General features: G+C 37.2%; 2 protein-coding genes across 9 annotated transcripts in view; one reads left to right on the top strand and one right to left on the bottom strand.

The window, feature by feature from the left end:
- The first annotated feature begins 3,793 nt into the window (after positions 1-3,793).
- DIMT1 (DIM1 rRNA methyltransferase and ribosome maturation factor) lies at positions 3,794-23,754 on the top strand. Of its 5 annotated transcripts, none has more exons than XM_074201453.1 (12): positions 3,794-3,972; positions 6,549-6,622; positions 10,242-10,328; positions 11,815-11,876; positions 11,962-12,055; positions 12,136-12,185; positions 14,775-14,898; positions 15,016-15,108; positions 15,465-15,529; positions 17,287-17,350; positions 18,036-18,142; positions 20,688-23,754. In XM_074201453.1, the coding sequence occupies exons 1-12, from the start codon at positions 3,906-3,908 to the stop codon at positions 20,728-20,730; spliced, it is 930 nt and encodes a 309-aa protein (XP_074057554.1). In that variant the 5' UTR covers positions 3,794-3,905; the 3' UTR covers positions 20,731-23,754. The 5 variants fall into 5 exon arrangements, with proteins under 5 accessions (XP_074057554.1, XP_074057555.1, XP_074057556.1 ...); XM_074201454.1 differs by lacking the exon at positions 3,794-3,972 and adding an exon at positions 4,131-4,317; XM_074201455.1 differs by lacking the exon at positions 3,794-3,972 and adding an exon at positions 4,131-4,278.
- KIF2A (kinesin family member 2A) overlaps positions 22,853-25,061 on the bottom strand; it is a 93,975-nt gene continuing 91,766 nt past the window's right edge. For all 4 annotated transcript variants that reach the window (XM_074201449.1, XM_074201448.1, XM_074201452.1 and 1 more), the window contains one exon: positions 22,853-24,611. In XM_074201449.1, coding sequence (XP_074057550.1) covers positions 24,526-24,611 — 86 coding nt within the window. In that variant the 3' untranslated portion in view covers positions 22,853-24,525. The remainder of the gene's footprint in view (positions 24,612-25,061) is intronic.

Raw genomic sequence — 25,061 nt, forward strand, 5'->3', positions numbered from 1 at the left:
GGCATTTTTATAGATTGTCACTATGTTTAGACTAGAATATTTAATTATTTTAATCAGAACCAGAAGCTAGATTGTAATCATACTTTCAATTTTATTTTTTAATCTCTTTCAGTTGAGTTACATTCTGGTTCTGAATAATTTAATCTTTCCATGGTAATTTACCAAGTTAACTATGAACACATGAGTATTTTAGTCACATTATTTGATAAATCTAGAATAAATTAGGTTTTAGGATAGACATCTGTTATACAACAACTTGCTCATTAAAATATTTTACTATTTTTAAATGCAGTCACAAGTAGCATGATTTTTATAGCTTGCTTTTTAATTGAGGGGAAGGAGCTTTGGATTTGGAGTTAGAAGCCCTGGATGGAAATACTGACTCTGCTATTTATTGCCTACAAGACCTTAGACAATCCCATCACAGTTCTCAGCCTTAGTTTTTTCATCAGTAAAATTTTGGTCAAGATAACTACAAGATCCTTTCCAGCTCTAAATTATGATGTAAATTTAAATAATTCTTCAACTAAAACAAAAAGCATTTTAGTTTTTTAATTTATAATTCTATCACTAGAGAGAAGAATGAACTATGATAACTTTAATGCATAGGTAAAATTAAAAAGAATGTATTCTGCAATTAGGAAAGAGAGGAAAGGATCATATGATTATTATTTTTACTACATAGATATCTTAAAATGGCATAAATAACTTCAAACATTAATGCCACACACATTTTTATTCACCTAGTGTGTATAGTTTAAACCTGCCAAAAAGGAATTTACAGTAAATTTAGGGTGTCCACATAAATACAAAAATGAAAGAACTCTTGAAAGTCAGTGTTAATTCATGGTAAAAGGAGCAAGAGGACAGAATATTTGCTTTTATTCTTCTACACTCTCTCTCTCATATGGATCATCCTTTCATTCCAATATCTTTATAAAATCCTCACAACCCTGTGAAACAGGTTATACAGACAATATAATACCTATTTTACTATAAGGAAGCTAAGATTCAGAGGAACTGTGTGTTTTTACCCAAATCCAGAGAGTTATGAAGTTTTTCATAAAACTTAGGATGCTTTCAATTTTTGATTTATTGATCAGGTCAGTATATTACCTTTCTTCTATTGAACACTTCCAGTAACAAAGAAAATCCAGTTAGAAAAAAAAATCAATACAAAATGGTCAATGCAATATTGTCTTCTGATTCCTCTACTTTTCTACCAGAAAAAAAGGAGATTTGTTTAATTATCTGTTATTTTATTATTAAATTTTTATTAAAGTTATTCAGATTTGGGGGCCCTACTGTACCTAGTAAGTGTATTATTCTTAGTTTTGTCTTCTTTTTATATGACACAATTAAGTTCCCACTCCACCCCCCCCCCCTGAATTTCTCATATTGGAAATATTTTGCAGTTAAGTGTTATATTCCTATACCATAGTTTGTTTGGCTATTCCTCATTGAAAACCCACTTTATTTTCATTTTTTTCCTAGACCCCAAGTCTTCTGACTCCACTGGAGGAGGAGGAAGAAGAAGGAAAAGTATGGAAATATTCACAAATATCACTTTGTCTCAAACAAATCATTATTATCCACATTAAATAGTTAAGGTAATTAAAGCAAAAGATGTTAAGTTACTTGACCAGAGTCATATGGCTAAGTAAGTAACTGGTGGGATTTGAGATTGCATTTAAACTCAGGGCTCCCTGAAGCACAGATCTTTAACCACTTCACCACTTAGTACTGCCTTGTGTTCTAATAATGTTATTTCCATCATAACACCTTACTCTTATATCTATAATTAGTTTCCTAAATCACAATAATTTGGGGGAGGGGATTGTTACTGCATAACTAATAACTCTACTCTCTTTTCTGGAATGGGGTGTGTCCCATGTAGCCCAGATCCTAGAACACACTGGGAAGTAAGAGGTTGAAATTAAGAAATCCTTTGAATGAGCTTGTGTAATCCTCAAAATTGTCCTCCTTCTGATCTCCCATGTTTTCTTTTTTGGTAGTAAGGGTCAGAAGAAACCCTATTGCTAGTCTTTTTCTTCCTCCAAGGATTCGAACCTCCTCTCCCCCCCCAAAAGAAATATACAACATTTTAAAAGCAAAAATAATAGTCCCACATTGATCTTGTCCAAAAATGTATGTCTCAATCTGCATTTTGAATCTATTACTTTTGTTTGAGGATGTTGGTAGCGGGGAGCACTGTCATCAGTACTCTGGAATCATTAAGTAGAATTCTTAAGTCTTTCAATGTTATTTTTCCTTACACTGTTGTTATCATATAAATTGTTCTCCTGGTTCTGTTCATTTCATTCTGCATCAGTTCCTACAAGTTTTCCCAAGCTTCTATGAAGCTGTCTCTTTCATCATTTCTGTGATGCAATGATTTCCCAACATTCACATACCATAATTTGTTCAGCATTCCCAACTTACCTCCACCTCCTTAAATTCCAGTTCTTTATAATAATTCCATTTCTTTTCTTTTACTCTTAAAGGTAACACATTTAAAAATAATTCCCATCAATAAATCAAGAAGGCACTGAGAATACAAGAACAAAAAAAAATCCCTAAAAATCCCAACCACTAAGAAGAAAAATGTCCTTGTCTCCAAGAAACAATATCCTATAGGGGAGACAAAAATGTACATATATTATGTATATCCAAATAATGCTAATATTAACAAGCATGGTATGGAATACATACCATCTGACAGGTTGGGGATGATGTTAATAGGGCTGGGATACTCTCCCTGCTTAGAGATCTGTCTTTAAGTTTAACCCTGTCCTCTGTCCACGGAAAATAGGGTTTTTTAGTTTTAGGTTTTTTGTGGGGGTTTTTTTGGCAAGGCAATGGGGTTAAGTGGCTTGCTCAAGGCCACACAGCCAGCTGCCCCTGTCCACAGAAAATGAAGAGAGAAATGAACCAGACTTGGCGCCCCCCACCCACAGAGCCTTGAGAAAGGAAGGGAGAGTAGAATACTGATCCTAAATTTAAGGTAGGGGTAGGGAACCTTTTTTTTCTGCCAAGGGCCATTTGGCAGAAATATAAAAATCAGTCCCAGGCCATACACAATTATAAATTTAAAAATTAGCCTGCTGGGTGGCTAGGTGGTGCAGTGGATAGAGCACCAGCCCTGGAGTCAGGAGTACCTGAGTTCAAATCTGACCTCAGACACTTAATAATCACCTAGCTGTGTGACCTTGGGCAAGCCACTTAACCCCATTGCCTTGCAAAGACCAAAAAAAAAAAAAAAACCCCTAAAAATTAGCCTGCTATATTTGGCCAAACATTTAATTCATCCCTAAAAAGTTCCTTCTCTACCACTGGCGATTACTGGTGCTGGTCTAAGGGGTGCTTCCGGCATCGAGGTGGCGCCCTGCGTAGAGCGCCCGCCCTGGAGCCTGGAGGGGGCCTGGGTTCGGATTCGGCCGCAGACGTGTACTCAGCTGCCCCCCATCTTCCTGATTCGTCTCTGGCCACTTGGACCCAGACGGCTCCGGGGGCTGATGACACCCTCTCATTAAAAGCAATCTCTGGTCGTGGCCGGGTATCTCCGTCCCAGGAGGAAGGACAAACAAGAAGCGCCGATCCACGCGGTCGCACAAATCTCTACGCAGTCGCTCTCTAGGTGAGCACGCCTTCCGGTCCGGATCATCCAATCCGAAGGGCTGCAGGGGGCACCGTGGGGCTTCATGGGGATTGTAGGTTTTGCTCTCACGTTCTCTCCGGACCACTATGGGAATAAAAACATCATTTCCCGGCAGCCCCTCCTACTACGAGGGGCGGGAGGTGGGCGGGGAAGAGCCCCGGGGCGGGACGAGGGGGAGGAGCCGAGGGCTCTTCCCGGCCGCCTCCCCCACGTGGAAGCGGCCGGCCGCGGCCGGTGGCCCGTCAGGATGCCCAAGGGAAAGTCGGTCACGAGCGGCCGGCGGCGGGAGCGGCGGGAGCAGAAGAGTGCTGGCGGTAAGGGGTAGCGAGGAGGGAGAGCCGGCCCTCTGCTCGCCTCCGCCGGGCCCGGGACCGCCCGCTCCTTCAGCGTGGCTTGGAGGCACGGAGGCGGAAAGCCGCGTGCCAGGCCCCGGCTGCCAGGCCCGGCTGCCCGGCCGTCGGGTGGGGCGACCCCCATCTCCAGCTCCCGCCACTTCCGGCACGGCCCCCGCCCCGCCCCTCCCCCAGGCCTGGGGCCGGGGTCCGCAGCTGGGAGGGGACCAGCCGCCCTCGGCTCCTCCGCGGGCCCCAGTTTCATGGAGGAATATGAGGCCGGCAGAGGTGAAGGAGAAGCCGAGGCCCACACCGATCCGAGCCTGGGTCTGCACTCGGGCTCCCGGGCCCCTGCCCCCAGTCCACGCGTTGGGAGTCGGGGGGCGTGAGTTCTGAGCTCCCCCCTCGTCTGGGGCCTGTATCTGTGACTAGAGGGGGCCGGGCTGGGGGAGTTGGCAGTCATGTGTCAGGACCCCCTCTCTGCCGCGTACCCTCTCTAAAGGAGTCTCTCGGGATCTCAGTTTCCTCATCTGTAAAATGAAGAGGTTGGACTAGATAATTCCTAAGGGCCCTCACAGCCCAAGTGTGATTTTATATGTGCAGCATGCCATCGTGGATGCAAGTATGTACTAGAATTGGAAATAAAGACTCCGGACATTATGTGCAGCTTTTTTTATCCATCATTTCATCTTTTTTAGTTTAGTTTAGTTTAGTTTCTGCAAGGCAATGGGGTTAAGTGGCTTGGCCAAGGCCACACAGCTAGGTCATTATTAATTGTCTGAGGCCAGATCTTTACTCAGGTCCTCCTGACTCCAGGGCGGGTGCTCTATCCACTGCTACACCTAGCCGCTCCCATCATTTCATCTTTTCTCTTTCTTGTTGGATGTTTCTTTACCTGTGAAGTGATAGGTGGACTAGGATCAGATTCCTTCCAGATCTGATGATTTCATAATTCTTTCTAATCACATTCTCTTATGGTGTTAGAGCTGAAAGAGAAACTTTATAGAAGACTTAATCCAACACTTTTATTTAATTGTTTTTAAAAATACTGACACATAGGGGCAGCTAGGTGGCTCAGTGAATAGAGCACCGGCCCTGGAGTCAGGAGGACCTGAGTTCAAATGCGGCCTCTAGCTGTGTGGCCTTGGGAAGCCACTTCAACCCATTTGTCTTGCAAAATCCTAAAAAAATAAAAATAAAAAATAAAATAAAAATAAAAATACTCACATATATGGGATAACTTGCTTGGTGGGGGAGAGGAAGGAATACTGATATAAAATAGTCATCTATAAAAACTGATTTTTTAAAAATAGTGATACATTTTGCTTTTACATTAACTTTGTCCATTTATATTCCTTCCTTCCTTCCCCTCCCCTACCCAAGGAGACATCCTTTTTTGTGTTTTATTTGTTTGTTAAGAAAGATTTTATTTATTTTGAGTTTTACAAAATTTCCCGCATTATTGCTTCCCACCCCCCACAGAAGGCATTCTGTTAGTGTTTACATTGGTTCCATGTTTTACATTGATCTCAGTTGAATGTGATGAGAGAGAAATCATATCCTTAAGGAAGAAAAATAAAGCATGAGACAGTAAAATTACATAATATAATGGGTGTTTTTTTCCTAATTTGACAATAACAGTCTTTGGTCTTTGTTCAAAGTCCACAATTCTTTTTCTGGATACAGATGGTATAGGAGACATCCCCTTTATTTATTTTTTTAGTTTTTGCAAGACAAATGGGTTGAAGTGGCTTCCCAAGGCCACACAGCTAGAGGCCGCATTTGAACTCAGGTCCTCCTGACTCCAGGGCCAGTGCTCTATCTATTGTACCACTTATCTGCCCCAAGACATCCCTTTTAACAAAGAATAAGAAAGATGAAAAAAAATTCAGTAAAACAAGAAATAAACCAACTGTCTGACAATTTATACAGTATTTCACACCCATAGATAATCCCTTTTCTCTATAAAGAGAAGTAGTGCTTTTGGGGGATCAAGCTTAATTGTTATAATATTAAATACTCTATTTAGATTTTTCTTTCCATTTACATTATTGTGGTCACATATAATTTTGCAGTAATTTCCATTTTCCTCATTATATATTTATATTACTTGTTTCTTAGGGAGTAGTATTATTGTTCCTTTATATTCACTCTTTTTTTAGCCATTTTCAAAAAAACAAGTAGATTTGGTAATCATTCCTCAAAAAGAGATGCTTCTAAATATTTCCCATATCATTTAGCTTTTTGGAAGTATCTTGCTCTCTCCTTTTCACTACTTACTTGAGCCAATGTTTGGTAATAATGTAAACAAAATCATAATGGCAACCATTAATACAATTATACAGAGTATATCAACCCCACAAAATACTCCTCAGGGTCTTTCTGTTTGTCAAATCATAATCTCTGTTTTCCAGCATTTGGGGTGATATAGATTTCATCCTGTAGTAAAAATCACCCTTTTTTGGTCACTGATTTTTTAATCAGTGCAACCCTTTGAATATAAATGATATGATGGCATAATTTGTTGTATAACACATTTGGTTTGTTGTTTCCTATAGGTGTCATGTTTAATACTGGACTTGGACAGCATATTTTGAAAAATCCTCTCATTGTTAATAGCATCATTGATAAGGTTTGTATAATTTGAATTTTATTGAAGATTGAAAAGAAAGTCAAAGTTTCTTTAGTGTTTCTTTTAAAGATTGTTGCTGGATACAGTGCTTTATGTTTCATATGCTGATAATATTTGCTATCAAGAAGCTTACATTCTAATGGGGCAACAACATATACACAAAATAGGATTGTTTGAAGAAGGGTATAGCATTAACAACTAGGAAAAACTTCTTTGGTATCTGAGTTGACCTTAGAAGGAAAATAAAAATTTTGCGATGTGTTATCCAGGTGTGGGGTATTTGTGTAACTACACAGAAACTGGAGATGAAATGTTGAGTTTGCAGAACAGTTAGAACTATTTTGCTGGAATGTAGAGATCATGAAAGGTAATGAGTAATTTGTGAGACTGTTGAAAGATAGGTTGAAACAGATCATAGAGGACTTGACCTGGATAAAGAGTTGTTTATCTTAGAGAATCAGGAGCCACTGGAGATTTTTGAGGAGAGGAACACAGGTAAACTTTTGGTAATAGCAGCTATGTAGAGGGTGGAAGGGAGAGAAAAGGAGACCATTTAGGAGGCTATAGCAATGGGCCAGATGAAGGTTGATAAAGTTCCAAATTCATAGTGGTCATATGAATAGAGGGTAGACAATTATGTAAGGGATGTTGTGGAAATAGAATAAACAAGATTTGGCAATGGGTTGAGTTGGGAGAAGAATGAGACAAGGATAATTCTAACCTTGTAACTTGAGTAACTGGAATGATAATATTGTCTTTAATGGAAACTGGGATATTTTGTGACTTTTTGATGTTACCTTCATTTGCATGGTTGTAATCGTTGTGCATGTTATTTTTTTGGTTCTGCTTTCTTTACTCTGTAACATTATATATAAAGGTTTGCATCATCAGTCATTCGATACATATTTATTAAGTATCTACTTAATTATATTAGGTTTACAGTAAGGGGCAATAGAAACACCCTACCCACAAGGAGCTTCCTATCTAATGGGGGAGATAATATGCAAACAAATATATATGAAGCAAATTATATACAGGGTAAATAAGAAATAATTAACAGGGAAGGCACCAGAATTAAGAGGAATTGGGGGTGACTTCTTGTGGAAAGTGGGATTTTATCTAAGATTTAGAAGAGGTTAGGATGTCATTGATTGGAATGAAGGAGAGAGAGCATTTCAGAAATGAGAGATAGCCAGAGGAAATGCTTGGAGCTGGACGGCTAGGTGGCGTAATGGATAAAGCACTGGCCTTGGAGTCAGGAGGACCTGGGTTCAAATCCAGTCTCAGACACTTAATAATTACCTAGCTGTGTGGCCTTGGGCAAGCCACTTAACCCCATTTGCCTTACCAAAAAAAAAACAAACCTAAAAAAATGCTTGGAGCTGAAAGATGAAGGGTCTTATTAGTGGAACAACCAGGAGGTCATTGTCATTGGATTAAAGAGTGTGTGATAGGGAATAAAGTATAAGAAGAATGGAAAGTTAGGATGGAGCTAGGTTATAAAGGGCTTTGAATGCCAAAGAGAGCATTTTGTATTGTGCTTGGAAGCAATAGGAAACCCTATAGTTTATTGAATAGGGAGATGACATTAGACCTGTGTTTTAGGAAAATCATTTTAATGGCTAAATAGATTTGCACATTCAGAAAAAAAAGGGAAAGAACTGAAACAGGCAGACCCACCAGCAAGCTACTGCAGTAATGGAAGTTTGAGGTGATGAGGTACCATAGACTGGTGGCAGTATCAGAGAAGAGAAGGGGATTATTCCAGAGATGTTGCAAAGGTGAAACCTACAGACTTTAGCAGCAACTTGAATGGGGAAGAGGTGAGGGGGTGTAAGAGTTCATGAAGATTCCAGGATGACTCTTCAGTTGTGAGCATAAGGACTGAGAGGATGGTGTTGTTCTGTACATTAATAAGAGGAAAAGGTAGGGGAGGGGAGGTAAAGTTTAGAGGAAAAGATAATGAATTTTGTTTTTGGACTTAATGAGTTGAAAAATTAGACATTCATTTCAAGATTTCTCATAGGCAGCAGGAGATGCAAGACTGGGGGGTCAGCAGAGAGATTGGAGCAAGAAAGGTAGAATTAAGAGTCATCCTAGAGATGATAATTAAATCCATAGGAGCTGATGAGATCAACAATTAAAGTAGTATAGAGGGGGCAAGAGAAGAGAGCCTAGGGACACCTACAGATAGAGGGCATGACATGATCTGGAGGAAGATTCAGAAAGGAGAGAATAGGAGTGGTCAGATGGTTAGGAAAGCCATGAGAGAATGGTGTGCTTTTAAAAAACCTTTTAAAGAGGAAAAATCACAGAGGAATCATCAACTCTGACGAAAACTGCAGGTTTCAAGGAGAATGAATATAGAGAAAAGGCCATTGAATTTGGCAATTAAGAGATCATTTATAATCTTGGAGAGAGAAGTTTGGGTGAAATGATAAGTTCTGAAGCTGGACTGTAAGAGGTTAAGAAGAAAAGTAGAGGAGAGAAATTGGAGTAACCTAATGTAGATGGCCTTTTGAAGAAGTTTTAAGGTACAAAGGGCAGAAGAAATACCTGGCAATAGTGAGGCTGAAAGGACCAAGTGAGATTTTTTTTCAGGAAAGGGAAACAAGAGCATGTTGTAGTAGCATGAGCAGTAGCAAATGGACCAGTAGAGAGGGAAAGATTGGAAATAAAAGAAAGAATTCAGGTGACAGAAGGAGCAGTCTGTTGGAGGAAATAGGATTGAATAGGATCACTCAGACATGGTAGAATTGGTTATCTTTTCTTAAAAAGCAATGTTTCTAAATAGTTCCCATATCATTTAGCTTTTTGGAACTGCATGTTCCATCCCTTTTGCTTTTTACTTGGGCCATGTGTGATAATAACAAAGGTAAACAAAATTTTAGTGGCAACCTTTAATAATATAATACAGAGTATAACACTTTTTTTGATAACCTCTCTGAGACTCTACAGGGTCTTTCTAACTCTTTATCAAGTCCTTCTCTAATGCCCCACCATGCCTATGTCCTAGTATATCCTTTTCAACCTGGAAAAGCTTCATGTTTGGATCTGGTAGCAAGCAGTTCTTGTTGTCCTAGGGTCAGCCTAAGTTTGGACAATCTTATTATTGTTGTTTTTTAGGTTTTTGCAAGGCAGATGGGGTTAAGTGGCTTGCCCAAGGCCACACAGCTAGGTAATTATTAAGTGTCTGAGACCAGATTTGAACCCAGGTACTCCTGACTCCAAGGCCGGTACTTTATCCACTACACCGCCTAGCCGCCCCAGGAGAATCTTATTATCAAGTTGACTGCATTTGATAAACATTTTTGACCGTAGCAACTCATAAACCATTTATTAAGTTGTTGTAGGTGATTTGTGTTGGTAGTAGAAATGTTTTCACTTCATCACAATCAGATTTTTGAAGTAGGAAGTAGATTTTTATGTCAAATTATGATTTGAGCCCAGTGGCAATGAATGTTGAGCTTTGATAACCAAGCTAAAATTCCCTGCAAGAGTGGGGTTATAAAGTCACTTGATAATTCAGTTTTGTACAGGTTAATACAAAAATGATGTAACATGATTATATATACGTATATCTTAAATAAAGTTCTAAGATTTTTATCTTTATTTTTAGGCTGCCTTAAGACCAACAGATGTGGTCCTAGAAGTTGGTCCTGGAACTGGAAACATGACTGTGAAACTACTAGAAAAAGCTAAAAAGGTCTGTGTTTTCAAATTTAAACCTTTAATTTTAAATTTTGTACATTTATTTTAACATTTTACTTTTAAACTTAAACATTTTGGTCTTAACAAGGACTATTTCAGCAAACTGTATCATATTTTTCAGCTTTAAAAAACTATCTTTACCTTGAAAAGATCATTCCAAGTTTTTTGTTCTGAAAATAGGCAAATATAATATACTTATATGTTATTGGTACCTTATACTGCTATATAAATAGTAGTTATTAGTATTGTCTTCATCAAGAGTATTAGCAGGACAGAAATCTTGTAATAATTGTAATACTAATGAGGAGCATTGTTTATTCACACCGTTCTGAGCCAGATTAAACAGTGTAGTGCTTTTGTAATTTTCTGGTGGAATTTCACAAGAATAATAATTGTTTCTCCATTTTTATAATTTTTTACATTTCATTTTTTAAAATACCTTTTTAAAATTTTAAGTTCCAAATTATCTCTCCCCTCTACTCACTGAGATGGCAAGCTGTACATGTTAATACCCAGTATATGTGTTAAGTCTTGTAAAACATTTCCATATTAAGTATATTTTTTAAAAAAGCAAGAAAAATAAAGTAGGAAAAAATAATTCATTCTGCAGCTCAGAGTTCATCAGTTCTCTCTCTGAATGTGGATGTCATTTTTCAACAGGAGACCTTTGAATCTATGAATCATTGCATTACTCAAAGTAGCTAAATCTTTCACAGTTGCTCTTTGTTTCAATGTTGCTTTTCCTGTTGTGCATAGGCTTTGCTTGTTTCTGCTCATTTCACTTTGCATTAATTCATATGTCTTTCGAGGTTTTTCTGAAAGCATCTTCCTCATCATTTCTTACTGAACAATATTATTTGGTCACAATCAAATGCCACAACTTTTTCAGCCATTACCTAGTTGATAGGCATCCCCTTGGTTTCTACTTCCTTGCCATTGTATAAATAAGTAAACTACAAAAAAAAATTTTTTTTTGAGCATATAGATCATTTCCCTTTTTCCTTTGTTCTCTTTGTCATGTAGATCTAGTAGGGGTGTTTCTAGATCTAAGGATAGGCACAGTTTTATAGCCCCTTGGGCACAGTTCCAAATTATTCTCTAAAATGATGGTTGTTCACAACTCTACCAAACTTCATTAGTGTCCCTGTTTTTCCACATCCCCTCCAGTGTTCATAATTTTCCTTTTTCGACATATTGTCCATTCTGATGAGTGTGAAGTAGAGTTGTTTTAATTTTCGTTTCTCCAATCATTAGTGATTTAGACCATTTTTTCATAGTTTTGATTTCTCGTTCTGAAAACTTACCTGTGTAAAGTCTTTATTTTTAAGGATACTTTTAGGTACTTTGGGTGGGTAGGTGGGGGATGAAGTACAGTGTATATGAATAAAAAAGTATTTTGGAAATATTGAAATAATGAATGCCCAATGACTAGTCCATGTTTAACTAAATATATTTTCTTATTATTTCTTTGTTTGCTCCAGGTAATTGCCTGTGAACTTGACCCACGACTAGTAGCTGAACTTCATAAAAGAGTTCAGGGAATGTAAGTATAAATAATAGGAGTTATTAGTTTTCTCTTCTGTAGTTATATTTGTGTAATAAAAAAATTTTTTTTCTCCAATTGTCAGGCCCCAGGCAAACAAACTTCAAGTAATGGTTGGTGATGTATTGAAAACCGATTTGCCATTCTTTGATGCATGTGTGGCAAATTTGCCTTATCAGGTATGCCTAGTGTGGTTGCAGACAAATAAGTAAGTTTTGTTTTGAATTTCCTAGAGTCTCATCATTACTCTCTTTTGCAGATCTCTTCCCCATTTGTCTTCAAACTGTTGCTGCATAGACCATTTTTTAGGTATGTCAAAAAACTGAATTTCCAGAATATTTTAGAAAGACTGAATGCTTCTGCTTGATTTATTTTCAATGTATTCCTCCCTAAAATGTAAGGCAAATGCTGTTGAAGTCAGAGAAAGTAGATAAATGCCCTTTGTTTTTCTATTCTTCCCATTCTACTCCTTAGTTCAGGACCCCATTTCCTCATCCTTGGACTATTGGAGGTTATCTCCTAACTGATTTTCTTCACTTCTTTCCTGGAATTTAGTTTAAATAAAGTGGTCAAACTAATTACCTAAAATATAGCTCAGAGAAAACTATTCTTCAGTTTAAAATTCTTCCAGATCTCTCTACTGTGACTTGATAGAAGTAGATACTCTTTAGTATATAAGCCCCTCACAAGGAGGGGTTGTTTGCCTTTTTTTTGTGTGTCTGTTTTCCTAGCATCTGACATTATACTCATATACTAGGCATGAGTGGTCTTCACAATATGAAGCAAAACTTACCTTTTCATTTTTCTTTACTATTGACTCTTTTATCCATACCCAACATTTTAACCAAATTAAATTACTCTTCCATGAAGGTTTTCCTTTCCTAAAACCCATTCCTCCTGAGCTAGAGAAATTTCATTAAGAAATTCAATATGGGGGCGGCTAGATGGAGCAGTAGATAGAGCACCGGCCCTGGAGTCAGGAGTACCTGAGTTCAAATCAGGCCTCAGACACTTAATAATTACCTAACTGTGTGGCCTTGCGCAAGCCACTTAACCCCATTGCCTTGCAAAACAAAAACAACCTAAAAAAAATGGTTTTGCTTTTCATAGGAGTTATTCTGGGTTTTTTTTTTAAATTTCCTTTCTCAGCTTAGAGGGGAGTAATATTGTTCTTGCTTTTAAATTCACTTCCAATGCCTTTCATCATGCCAGTTTGCCCCTGTCACACATTTGTCAAAATCAAAGATTGACTCTAACTGGTCTCCCTGTGGTCACTTTGCTATTATTATTGTCTTTGCCAGCTGTATTTATTCATCCCTCGAGGCAAATTATCACTTCAGTTATGGTTTTCTTTTTTTCTTTTTTTTTTTTTGCAAGGCAGTGGGATTTTAAGTGACCTGCCTAAGGTCACTGAGGTAATATTAAGTATCTGAGGCCTGATTTGAACTCAGTTCTTCCTGGTTCCAGGGTTGAAGCTCTATCCACTGTGCTACCCTTAGCTGCCCCTAAATTGGTAATTTTCTTTCCAATATTTTAATTTCTTTTCCATTTGTTTTTTTCCTCAAGCACTTATTTCATTAATAAAAAGATTTTTGACTCTTTAGGAATTCTAACTGGGTTTGTGCCTACACTATATTTTTCTCTCAGGCTTTGCATGCAGATTATTTGGAGTCATTATCTTCTGGGTTTGTATCTTGAGTTTCTTTGTCACCATAGTAGCTCATTATTGTTGGGATATTTTTGTTTTCTAGCCTATTTTCTGACTTTGGACTTAATGTTAGGGTCAAGCTCTGTGCACTTCTGGAGGGAAATGTGAATTGACTCTGTTGCTGCTTTCCAGAATCTGAGGGAGAGGCAGGGGACCTGGAAACTTTGAATGCTCCTTAAGTGGTCTGATATATGTTAAAGTTTGGCTCTTGCCCCTGACATTTGAGCTCTTCTAGTCCCTGACCTGGGTTTAGGGCTGAGCAAGAGTAGAATGCGGCCTTGTCAAACCATCTAAAAAGTTTTATTGGTTCAGACTTTAGACCCCTCTTTGAACTAGAATTTTTCCTCTCTATTTATTCCTTCACAGGCTGGGCTAAATGATGGAACCAAGACGGCCCCCACCCCCACCTCACACACATACACTTTTGTCCTGGGTGCTTGAGTCATACTACTGCTTCTTCTGAATTTCTTCTTTCTTAATACAAGGCCCAGGACCTCCCTACCTGGGAACATCACTCTTGATGTTGATGATGATGATGATAGGTCTCCTTCTTAAGTGTACCCTGGATCTGTGAACCAGAAATGGGTAGTGAATGGGTAGACTGCTAGTTGGCATCTGTTCTCATTGAAATGCCCTGGTATGGGTCAGGTAGTATCTCAGAATGGAACCTCCTTTTGTCCTGTACACAGCCTTTCTTTGTCCATTGGAGTTCTTCATGGGGGCAGTGTGGGCCTGGGCTGACCTCATTCCCACTCTTCAGACCCTTCTGTCTCTCTGCCGATTGAAGCTCCTTGCATTTGCCCATCAATATATCTTCTGGTACATTTTCTAAGCCTGTTTGGAAGTGTTTTGAGGAGGAGGGCTAGGCTGCTTTGATTCCTGTTTCTCTTGACTTTGCCCCATAAATAGCAAGTCATCTTTTACCTCTGGACTTTACCTTGTCTGGAATGGACTCCCTTGGCTCGGCTCTGCCTCTAAGGATTCCTTCCTCACTTTAAAACATAGATGTCAACTAATCCATAAGGCCTTTCCTGCTTTCTTTGCTGATCCTTTTTTTGCCTTTGAATTTCTTATGTGTAGCACAGTTTCTTGTATATAATGAATGAACATTTTATTGAATGCTATTTTTATAGTTTTGTATTTTTAATTAAAAAGTGGGCATTTTTCTTCTCATTTTCTTTTCTTTTCAGGTGTGCTATACTTATGTTCCAGAGAGAATTTGCTCTCCGTTTGGTTGCAAAACCAGGAGACAAGCTATACTGTAGACTTTCCATTAATACCCAGTTACTAGCACGAGTGGATCATCTGATGAAAGTAAGTGAACCCTGGGAACAAATTAGCTTGATTGCTTCATCTAAGATTGAGTTTCTGAGTACAATGATTTTGGTCTGTAAATAAAATGAAGCTTCTCATTCATTTTGTGATGAACAGGTTGGGAAGAATAATTTCAGACCTCCACCAAAAGTTGAGTCAAGTGTGGTAAGGATAGAACCTAAGAACCCACCACCACCTATCAATTTCCAGGTAAGCTGAAAACAAACGCAAGCCCCTCAGCTGCACAAGAGCCTAGGGCCCTCATTCAGAAGGAAATTGTAAGCAGATGCCAGATCTGGTAACATTAAGAGCTATGTGCCACTCATGCTCACTAGGAAATTCAGGATTTGTACAAACTGAATTGTTAAACCTTTTTATTGGAACCACATTAATTTTGAAAATAAATAACTTCTGAATGACTGCTTCTGTGGATTTTGGTTCTACCTTTTATTACACATTTGCATTGCAGTTATTATTAGCTAGGGAACATAACAAGGTTTTTTCATGGAGAAAGTATAATAAACTGCAGGTTTTTGGTGTACGAGAACAATATCAATCTGTTGCAGGAATGGGATGGTCTAGTGAGGATCACGTTTGTGAGAAAAAACAAGACTCTGTCTGCAGCATTTAAGTAAGTGCCTTCTTTGTGTTTCTAATTATGAGGTATAAACAACTACTTTATAGTATATAATTCGAGATACTGTTCAGGTTTTTCAATCACTGTGTAATTTTGAGGGACGTCTGAGAATTGCTAAAAATGGACATACTTTGGGAGTCACTGGTTCTTGGCCTGCCTCTACCACCTCTTCTTGAAACATTCTTCTCTGCCAGAGCTCCATATCCTGTGGTTTTTAACATAGCACCAACATGTTTTTGTTGCAAAGCCTCATGTTTTAGCTTGAAATGAAATAATAAGTGTGAGGAGGTTACTGGTATTTCTTGAAATATTTCAGGTTGCATTTGTCCCAAATAGTACCTTTGGGGGTGGGGGTTCAAAGGCAATGTGGTTAAGTGACTTGCCCAAGGTCACACAACTAGGTAATTATTAAGTATCTGGGGTCAGATTTGAACTGATGTCCTCCTGACTCCAGGGCTGGTGCTCTAATCATTGTGCCACCTTGCTGCCCCCCCCCCCCCATGGTACCTTTATCTATCTATCTATCTATTTAGCTATTTATTTAGATTTATTCTATTTATTTATTTATTTGAGGTTTTTGCTAGGCAGTGGGGTTAAGTGGCTTGCCCAAGGCCACACAGCTAGGTAATTATTAAGTGTCTGAGACCGGATTTGAACCCAGGTATTCCTGACTCCAGAGCCGGTGCTTTATCCACTGCGCCACCTAGCTGCCCCCAAAATGGTACCTTTAAAAAAAGTTTCATTTATTATTTTTCTTTTTTAATTAGTTTATTAAATGAACACAAATATTTTTGTTTCCCCATCTCTTCCATTGGGATTCATTTAGCAGATACAATGAAGAAAACAATTATAATTTTTACAGATGACATAATTATATTTATATATACCTATATAAATGTACTGTGTGTATATTTCTAAATTGGGTATATTTCTAAAAAGGTCCATCCTTTAATGGCAGGAAACAGATAGTATGTTTTTCCACTGGTTCTCTGGATTTATCATTGTATCCATCAGTATTCTTAAATCTTTTAGCGTTGTTTCCACAGTGTTGTTATTGTATCAGTTATTCCTGTTACTGCTGAATTCACCTTTCATCAGTTCACAAAAGTCTACCCTGGTTTCACCAAAACCACAAAACAAGCATACTTTTAAGCCTTGTTTCCTTTATTCTCTTTGTTATTATAGAGGTATCTGCTGTGTAAGAGAAAATTCAGTGGATTTGGAGTTAGGATGCCTGGGCTTGAATTTTAGTTCTTGTCACACATCTAATAATTTCACTAGCTACCTCACTAGGATGTTTTGAGGAACAAATAAAATAATAAATGTGGAGTGTGGCAATGTGGGGTAGTGGAAAGAACATAGTGTTTGGATTTAAAACACCCAAGTATAAATCCTAGCTCTACCACTTAGTGACCTTGAGAAAGTCTGCTTTTCCTTAAACCTCTGTAAAATGAGGTATTGGGTTAAATGATTTCCAAGATGCCTTCTAACTCTCAATCCTTTGATTGTTCATAAACATTTTGTAAAGTATTATGAAAACGATAGTCATTATTAATATGTGTGAAAGTTATATCAGCCATCTAAAATACAACCAGTTTGGTGACTTCATTAATTTAAAGGTGAAAACATGTAAAAGTTTTTACAAAAGCATAATATATGTTACCTTTCACTAAATAAAACTATAGAGAAAGAAATCTGTTGGAACTCAAAAGATAGCAATTGTGTATTAATAACATTTTGTATTGCCATAGGTCGAGTGCAGTGCAACAGCTTTTGGAAAAAAATTATCGAATTCACTGTTCAGTCCATAGCATTGTAAGTAGAAAATGTTTCTTTAGTGGTCATAGACCATCTTCTATGATGCAACTGTCTTTAGGCAAATTGTCTTTTAAATGTAGCAAAGCATTATAGTGTTTATCATCACTCACTGTAAATATTTTAATTTTGTTCTAGTAGGTTGATGCAGCTGTAATTATATAGTAATATATTTAGTTGTGAGCCAAAACATGCATTTTCCTTGTCTTTTTCATCTGTTGATTACAGTTTACCTGTAAGTGGCTTCAAAGTTTCAGGCTAGAATATTTGTTTGTAGATGTAATGAGCTTATACAGTCAGCATGTTAAACAAGCTTGTATTTTTTAAAATTCATTCAGTGTTATTCTTTGATATAAAATTATACTTTAGAAGTATAGAAATGCATTTTATCTAGAATTTATAAATTATTTCCATTTTAAGTATACATTCAATCTTCAATGGTGTGACTGAGTCTCTTGATATGGAGCTAGTAGAACCCAGTTAGCACCATAGAATCAGAGAATTTGAATTGGGAGGGATTTCACTGGACTTCTCATTATAACCTATTTTCAAAGATTCATTTTCTCTCTATAGTATCGCAAATAAACTAAAAGTTCTTTCTGACTTGCATGAACCTCCAAAAAAGAGTCAGAGTGGCTGCATTGCAAGATACTGTGTTGATTTATTCTGCATCCTGTGTTGATAGGCAATACCAGAAGATTTCAGCATTGCAGATAAAATACAGAAAATTCTAATGGATACAGGTTTTAGTGACAAACGGGCTCGTTCCATGGACATAGATGACTTCATTAGGTAATTACATTTTAATTTTTTTAAAATGGCTTAGACACATTTACATTTCTATACCTCCTGATATGTTCAGGTGCTGACTTTAAAGGCCATTGGAGAAGAGTGACACAGGAAGCTACATGGAAAGCCTATTGCATAGGACTTGCACTGCATGGAATAGTATTTGGTGTAATGGATGGAGGCTGCCTAGCCCCAGCACACAAGATTTATTCAGTAGCCAGTAAAGAAGAATAGTCAGAGCCAGTAGATAACTGCTGGATTAAGGAATTACATTTTAACTGACTTTCATTCATAATTTTTTGGTATTCCTTTAGGAACTTAGCAGTTGGAGGATGCTAAGGTGGCAGCTATTTATTTACAGTATTGCCTTAGCTGAGGTATAGGAATTTGATCCCAAGGAATGAACTCTTGGGCTTTCTCTATCTTGGTGCTCAGGAAACCGAGCCAGAAAGATGGCAGTCCCTGTGGTCTAGAGCTAGCTGACCTGGGTGGCTGTTCACTGGGCCACCAAGGCCAGCTCACAGCAGTCAGAGGGAGGCATGGGTGATCCTCTTATCTGGGTAATTCTGACTGAAATAACTTTTGCGTGAATCAGCCATATAGGTTTTGCAAATGAACAGTTGTGTTAGAGAAGAATTTTGCCCTTAAGCAAACCAGTAATTGTCTTAATTCCCTGCCTGACTTAGCTTTGGTGACAAATACAAATGGTGATAGTTATAATAATCAAATGTTACATTGTTTGTTGATTTGAGTGATGCTCTGGAATTGGATGTTAATTCTAGAAACTACCTAATAAGGTACACTTTCATCTTTTAGCAAAAAGTACTCATTTCATTCTCTACACAAAGTTAAAAAACTGGACCCAGGGGCAGCTAGATGGCACAGTGGATGGAGCATCAGCCCTGCAGTCAGGAGTCCCTGAGTTCAAATCCGGCCTCAGACACTTAATAATTACCTGTGTGGCCTTGGGCAAGCCATTTAACCCCATTTACCTTGTAAAAACTAAAACAAAAAACTGGACCCATGTTGTATGTACCCTAACAAGAGCTGGCATTTCCATAGCACTTTTTCTGTTTATAAAGCACTAGATATTCCCACTGAATTCTCATTCCAAATATATGCTAAGTATTAGAGGTGTTATCCCTACTCTGCAGATGGAGTAGGCTTTCTTACCTTTCTTGTGCCTAGAAAGTGGCAAATGCATGTTAAACCCACGGTTCTCCTAACTCCAAAAGCTGTTGTCTTTCCATCATGCCATCCTTTTTTTACAGTTGCCAAGAATAACAAGAATAATATTCTTCCTAGCCATCTGGAAGTAGAGCATGAAAATGGAGGCTTTACATAGTTGTTTGCTTGTTTTGTGTGGTTTATTGGAAGCCCTTGAATGACAAGTATTGTCTCTCACCTTTTCCTAGTACATAATAGGCACTTCATAAATGTTTGTTGACTGACCTCAGGATCCACCAAAGCTCTTGTGCAACTAGGTGGTGCAGTGGATAGAGCCATCTGCCTGGAGTCAAGAAAATCTAAATTCAAATGGGGCCTTAAGTCCCTTGTTAGCTGTGTGACCCTGGGCAAGTCACTTAACCTTGTTTGCCTCAGTTTCTTCATCTGTAAAATGAGCTAGCAGAACCACTCCAGTACCTTTACCAAGAAAATCTCAAATGGGATCATGAAAAGATGGACGATTGAACAAGCCCTTGTGAAAGATGGAAATTTTTTAGTTTTCCTTTTGTATCTGTATAGACAACCTTTTTCCCTTTCATTCCATTAAGAGGAACAAAAATTTCCTTTACATGGGATGGCCTTCCAGATCACATTGGGTCCTTATCCTGGGAGGTATCACCATATAATATAGGGCAGGTGATTTGGAATTCAATTGATGTTTCAATCCTAGTTCAGCCTGACCTTGGGCAAAGAAGTCATTGAACCTCTCCAGACCTGTTTCCTCCTTTAAAACTGACTTTTCAGTAATCTCTGATACATCTGTTAGCTCTAAATTTGTGATGATACTATGGTATCTCTAAATTTGTTTAAACTGTTTTTATGGACCAAGATGAAAGTTCTCCCATTGAAACACAAAATCTGAACCAGAGTAGCCCAAACTCAGTGATAAGTAATAATGAATCTTAGTTGTGTAGAAGAGAGCAGTTATTTTATGAATAAAACTGCTCTCTTCTGTTTGCTTTTAGTTCTGCTGTGTGATTTCATTTGGAAATTTAAGTTTTGATGTGGGAATTCCTTCTTCCATGCATATCAGAAACTTGCTTGTAACTTCTGAAGTCTTAGCTGATTGGGACACTGAAAATTCATGACTCGCCTAGTTACAGATAGCAAATATGTCAAGAAGGAATATTTGAACCTAGTTAAAAATCTAGTATGTGCCAAATCTAATAAAATGGATTATTTTTTTTTAAAATTGTACTATAATTTTTAAAAAATCAAATATTGCTTAAACTTAAGTGAGCTGTAAGAGCATAGATTTTATTCTCCCACACGTGACTTGTTTTGGTTGTTTGCCTTCTTTTTCATGTTCACTTTTTTCCAGATTGCTACATGGATTCAATGCAGAAGGCATCCATTTTTCTTAGGTGGACTAAAAAAGAGGATTCTTTCAACTTAAAAAGCTGTAATTTTACTTTCTTGGACTATTAAAATAATGAAGATGGACCTGTTTTTTACAAGAAGTACAAATACCTTGCAGGTTTTATGACTAAAACACCCTCTCAAGCATGAAATAACTTTCTTTAAAGACAGGTTTGTATTTAATAATGCTTAGACTTTATGGAACTTTGGGCATGGGATCCTTCAGATCAAATACAATTCTTCCAAAAGTTAATAGCCGCAATACACGCACAAACATGAAATTTTCACTTCTACCCTGTTTGTCTTCTAAAACAAACATCTTTATTGTGGTAATTCTATTTTAGGGGCCTTTTTCTTATAGGGATAAGTGTAAAATAATTATTCTTGATACCCCATTTATCTAATTCTCATTCTCATCATGAACTTTTCCTTTTCATTTACTAATTTATATCCATCTGACCCTCCTGACTTCTAGTGGGTAGAATGGTATAGTGGGAGAAATGATTCTGGGAGATTGGGAGAGTTGACTTCAGACAAGACACTTTAACTCTGGACCTAGCAAAAGTCTCAATGGTAGGATTCTCAACTGATAAAAATTATACCTTTCAGTGATATGTTTATGTGTTTCATACATATAAGTAACATACAAATTTTTGCTTAGCTTTTTTTTTTAACATTTATAGTAAAGTACTGTACAATATCTTAGAGGACACCTAGGAAACTACTTTGATTAAAACTACTTTGATTTAAAAAAAAAGGAATCAGAGGACTGAATCTGATTTCATTAGTCCAGTCTCCTGGGTGAGTAAAATCCCTTTACAGCAGCTAGAACCATTAATTTAGGGTCCTTAAAGCAAACTGCTGTAGTGAATCAATTCTTAGTGAAAGCACAGAAAAATAAATCTAAAATTTAGACTTTCAAATTATCTTTTTATATTTCTAGCTTTATGGAATCTCAGATTATTTTTTTCTACTTTACATGCAGTGTAAGAGTTACTTCCATGTCTTGAGAATTGTCAACATTTATGGACTCCAGATTAAATTAGTTTTTATCAAGAAGTTATTAGTCAAGAGATGTCAACTTCCTGATATATTTAGCAACATCCATAATTTTAGTGTTGTTTTGAATTATAAATTGCAAGGAAAAAAAGGATCTTTTGTGGGCCTGTTGTCAGAATCTTAATGGTAGTAATAGAGCCATACTACACATTAGAGCTATATGCCTAGTTTTTAAACTTATTTTAAATGTGTCAGGAGAAACCCTACTTTAAAATCTTAATGAATTGTAATGTTCTATAATGTCATGAAATGTCCCATAAACTAAAAATTTGTTTCAAGCAAGACTCACCAGTTAGGCAAACTAGCTTATCAGTGTAACTCAAAAAGCAGAAAGAGCTCAACAAAAAGTTAAATTAGAAATTGTCTCTTTTTGGGTTTGGTAAGATTTGAACAATAAGGAGAGCATACTGAATAGGGAATCATGTAGGTTTTTTTATTCCAACTCTTGTTGTTAGCTGTGTGAATATGGGTGAAGGACCTACTCTCTCTTAGCTTCAGGTCTGAACACAATGGTCTATTAATAGACACATGTCTATTAATTAGATTAATTACCCAATAAACCATGTTTCCTACCTAACCTTCCCTGGTGGTCTCACCACATTCCCTGCATAAAATGTTCTGAAGAACTGCATGTATCCATTAATTATTAACTCAGGTTAAATTAGGCACATATAGCCTAAGTTTTATTATTTCTTTACTGTTCTGAAGTTGCTTTAAGTCTTGATAATGAAACAAAAGCCTGTCATGATTGTGCCATTTTAAGTTACTATGAGATAGCCTTTAACTTTTCCCATGCAGAATTCTTATTCCCCAATTTAATGCAAAGCTTTAAATGCATTAAATTAATCTGTTTTTAATTAAAGACGATCTTTAGATAACTATCTTGATACTGTAATTAGCAAAAATGATTTAATACTAATAGCCCCTATTTAAGTTTTTCCCAGAACAGAGTGAACTTTATTCCAAGCATTTCTCAGCTCTAAACTCCTCTTCAGGCACACCTGAATCAAAAATGAAGGGAGAAATTAAATCAATTCACATGTATTTTTACAAGGAATTTCACAGAAGTAAATTCAGCTTAATTTATTAAACACATTATGAAAATCTACATTTGTATTTCAGCTTTTGTTTACAGTCTAGGAGTTTTTCCACCATGATGCAATAAGGGCTTCCCACAGCCTTCCTTCCTATAGGGGTTGCAAATACTGAAATGGAGAATCTGGCTCATTTAGCTCTCTACTCACTGCTTTCCCTTTTGCTGCTAAGCATTAAATGAGCTAGCAGTTTCCTGAAGTAAACTAAGTAACAGGACTTCTGAAGGACAGTTTGTTAATGTACTTTTTGAACTTTGTCTGGGAGACAGAGAACTCCTAGAGAGCTATACTTCTTCACCTAACATAATATTTACATGAAATGGCAAACCTTCCTCCTTCAAAAATTAATCTGCGCAAAAACAAAAGAAAAAAACATAACAAAGGTGCTGCCATCCAAAAAGTGCAGGATACCCTCACCTTATTTTGGTGAGAACGAAATTGGTGACTGACAGTGATCACAAAGTAGGTGTTGGAAGGAGCTAAATGTGCACGTGTTCTTCACGGCATAGCTGCCTCACTTTTTAGCTGATTTTCACTGTACAAGGTAAATATGCATTGGCTACTTTGCCTTAAAGCAACCATACAACTCCACAAAACTACCTGTAGACCATAGTTAACACACATGCATCAGAAGTCACTTTCTTTTAACAATATAGTATTGAAAAGGGTATTTGTCTAGATTGTTAGTTGTACCATTTAAATAATGGCACCCTAATTTGTAAGGATCAGAATTGCAGTATTATTCTCATTTAATTATACTGGCACACACATTGCTTATCTGTATTACAACTCTTCTTAGTATTTCATTACCTTTTATTTTACATCAACTAATTTATATATTTGTCCTTTACAAATAAAATGCTAAGAAAATTTAAACCACGTTTAACGTTATTTAGTCATAATTCCAGATTATTTTCTTTTTTACACATTTAAGATGGAATGGTCCAGTGGTTTTAGTCCACTGTCACAGATTTTAGTTCCGTTCAAGTGATATGGCACATCCTCCAAAGTGAACTAATCACACACAAAAAAAGTCTCACACATTAAAAATATACGCACGATAAAGGTAATTTACACTGACAAATAAGGAATGTAATTTATTAAGGCTGTGCTTCAATAAAGAGGAAATTTAGGGTCAATTAGCCTTAGTCAAGGCACAGAGCTGGAAGAGGTGAGCACAGCTGTCTCTAGGAGAGGACAAGTTATGTACAATCACTGATGAGGTATGCATGCACGCAAACACAATTTAAAACTGCTCAGTTGGTCTTTGTAGGAAAGTTGAACAGTTAAAATGAAATGCTGTGGCTTTATTTCTTTAGAGAAAAATCCACAGGTTTTTTTTACTTCATTATCAAAAACAAAATTGGCAAGGATTTCCAAATGTTAAGCTTCATAATTTGAGTAAATGAAACATTAAACAAAATGCTTCACAAATCCCAATTTTGTTTGTGCCTTCTTGGATTAGAAAGCATTTTGTAGACAAAGGAGTGTTACACACAAATTGAAATGTCATTTTGGTGGAGAACAGGACATTTCCACAGACACTTTAAAAAAGTTTTTAAATGTTCAAATGGCCCTTGTAGCCAAAGCAATAAATGTTAAAGAGTATGGAGGGCTCCAGGGATTCTTTAGCAGCACACGGCCATTTTAAAGGGCTCGGGGTCTCTTCGGATTGATCTGCTTGCTGGCCAGTTCTTCCTCTTGGAGAGCTGCACGGAAAGATTTCACTTTATCTTGGAAAAAGAAGAGAACAAAGGAATAAATATTTCATTCCATGTATAGAGAACACATTGCACTGTTTTACACAGGTAGCTTGCATTCAGAGAAACCAGGGGCTACGTGCTGCTCAAATAAGATTAAAACAAATGGAATACAGGAAAAAAAAATACAATGAAACATAAATAACATTACATTAAAAAAAAAACACAAACCCAAAACCCAAATCAGCATGTGGTCTTCTAGCATCTTTATGTATGGATTAGTAGCAACTATTTCTATTTGGGTCTGATCACCATTGGTTATCATATCCCAAACCCATAATTTTTAACCAATAGACCTCTGACCAATCCAACTCCACCCCCCCATTTTCCTCCATTCTCAAATGGGAAAGATATAATGAACAAATGATACTGACAAATCATAAACTACATGTTATTTTAAGGTTTAAAAATGGTATAACTAAA

The sequence above is a fragment of the Macrotis lagotis genome, chromosome X (assembly GCF_037893015.1).
Source record: "Macrotis lagotis isolate mMagLag1 chromosome X, bilby.v1.9.chrom.fasta, whole genome shotgun sequence".
NCBI classification, from domain to species: domain Eukaryota; kingdom Metazoa; phylum Chordata; class Mammalia; order Peramelemorphia; family Peramelidae; genus Macrotis; species Macrotis lagotis.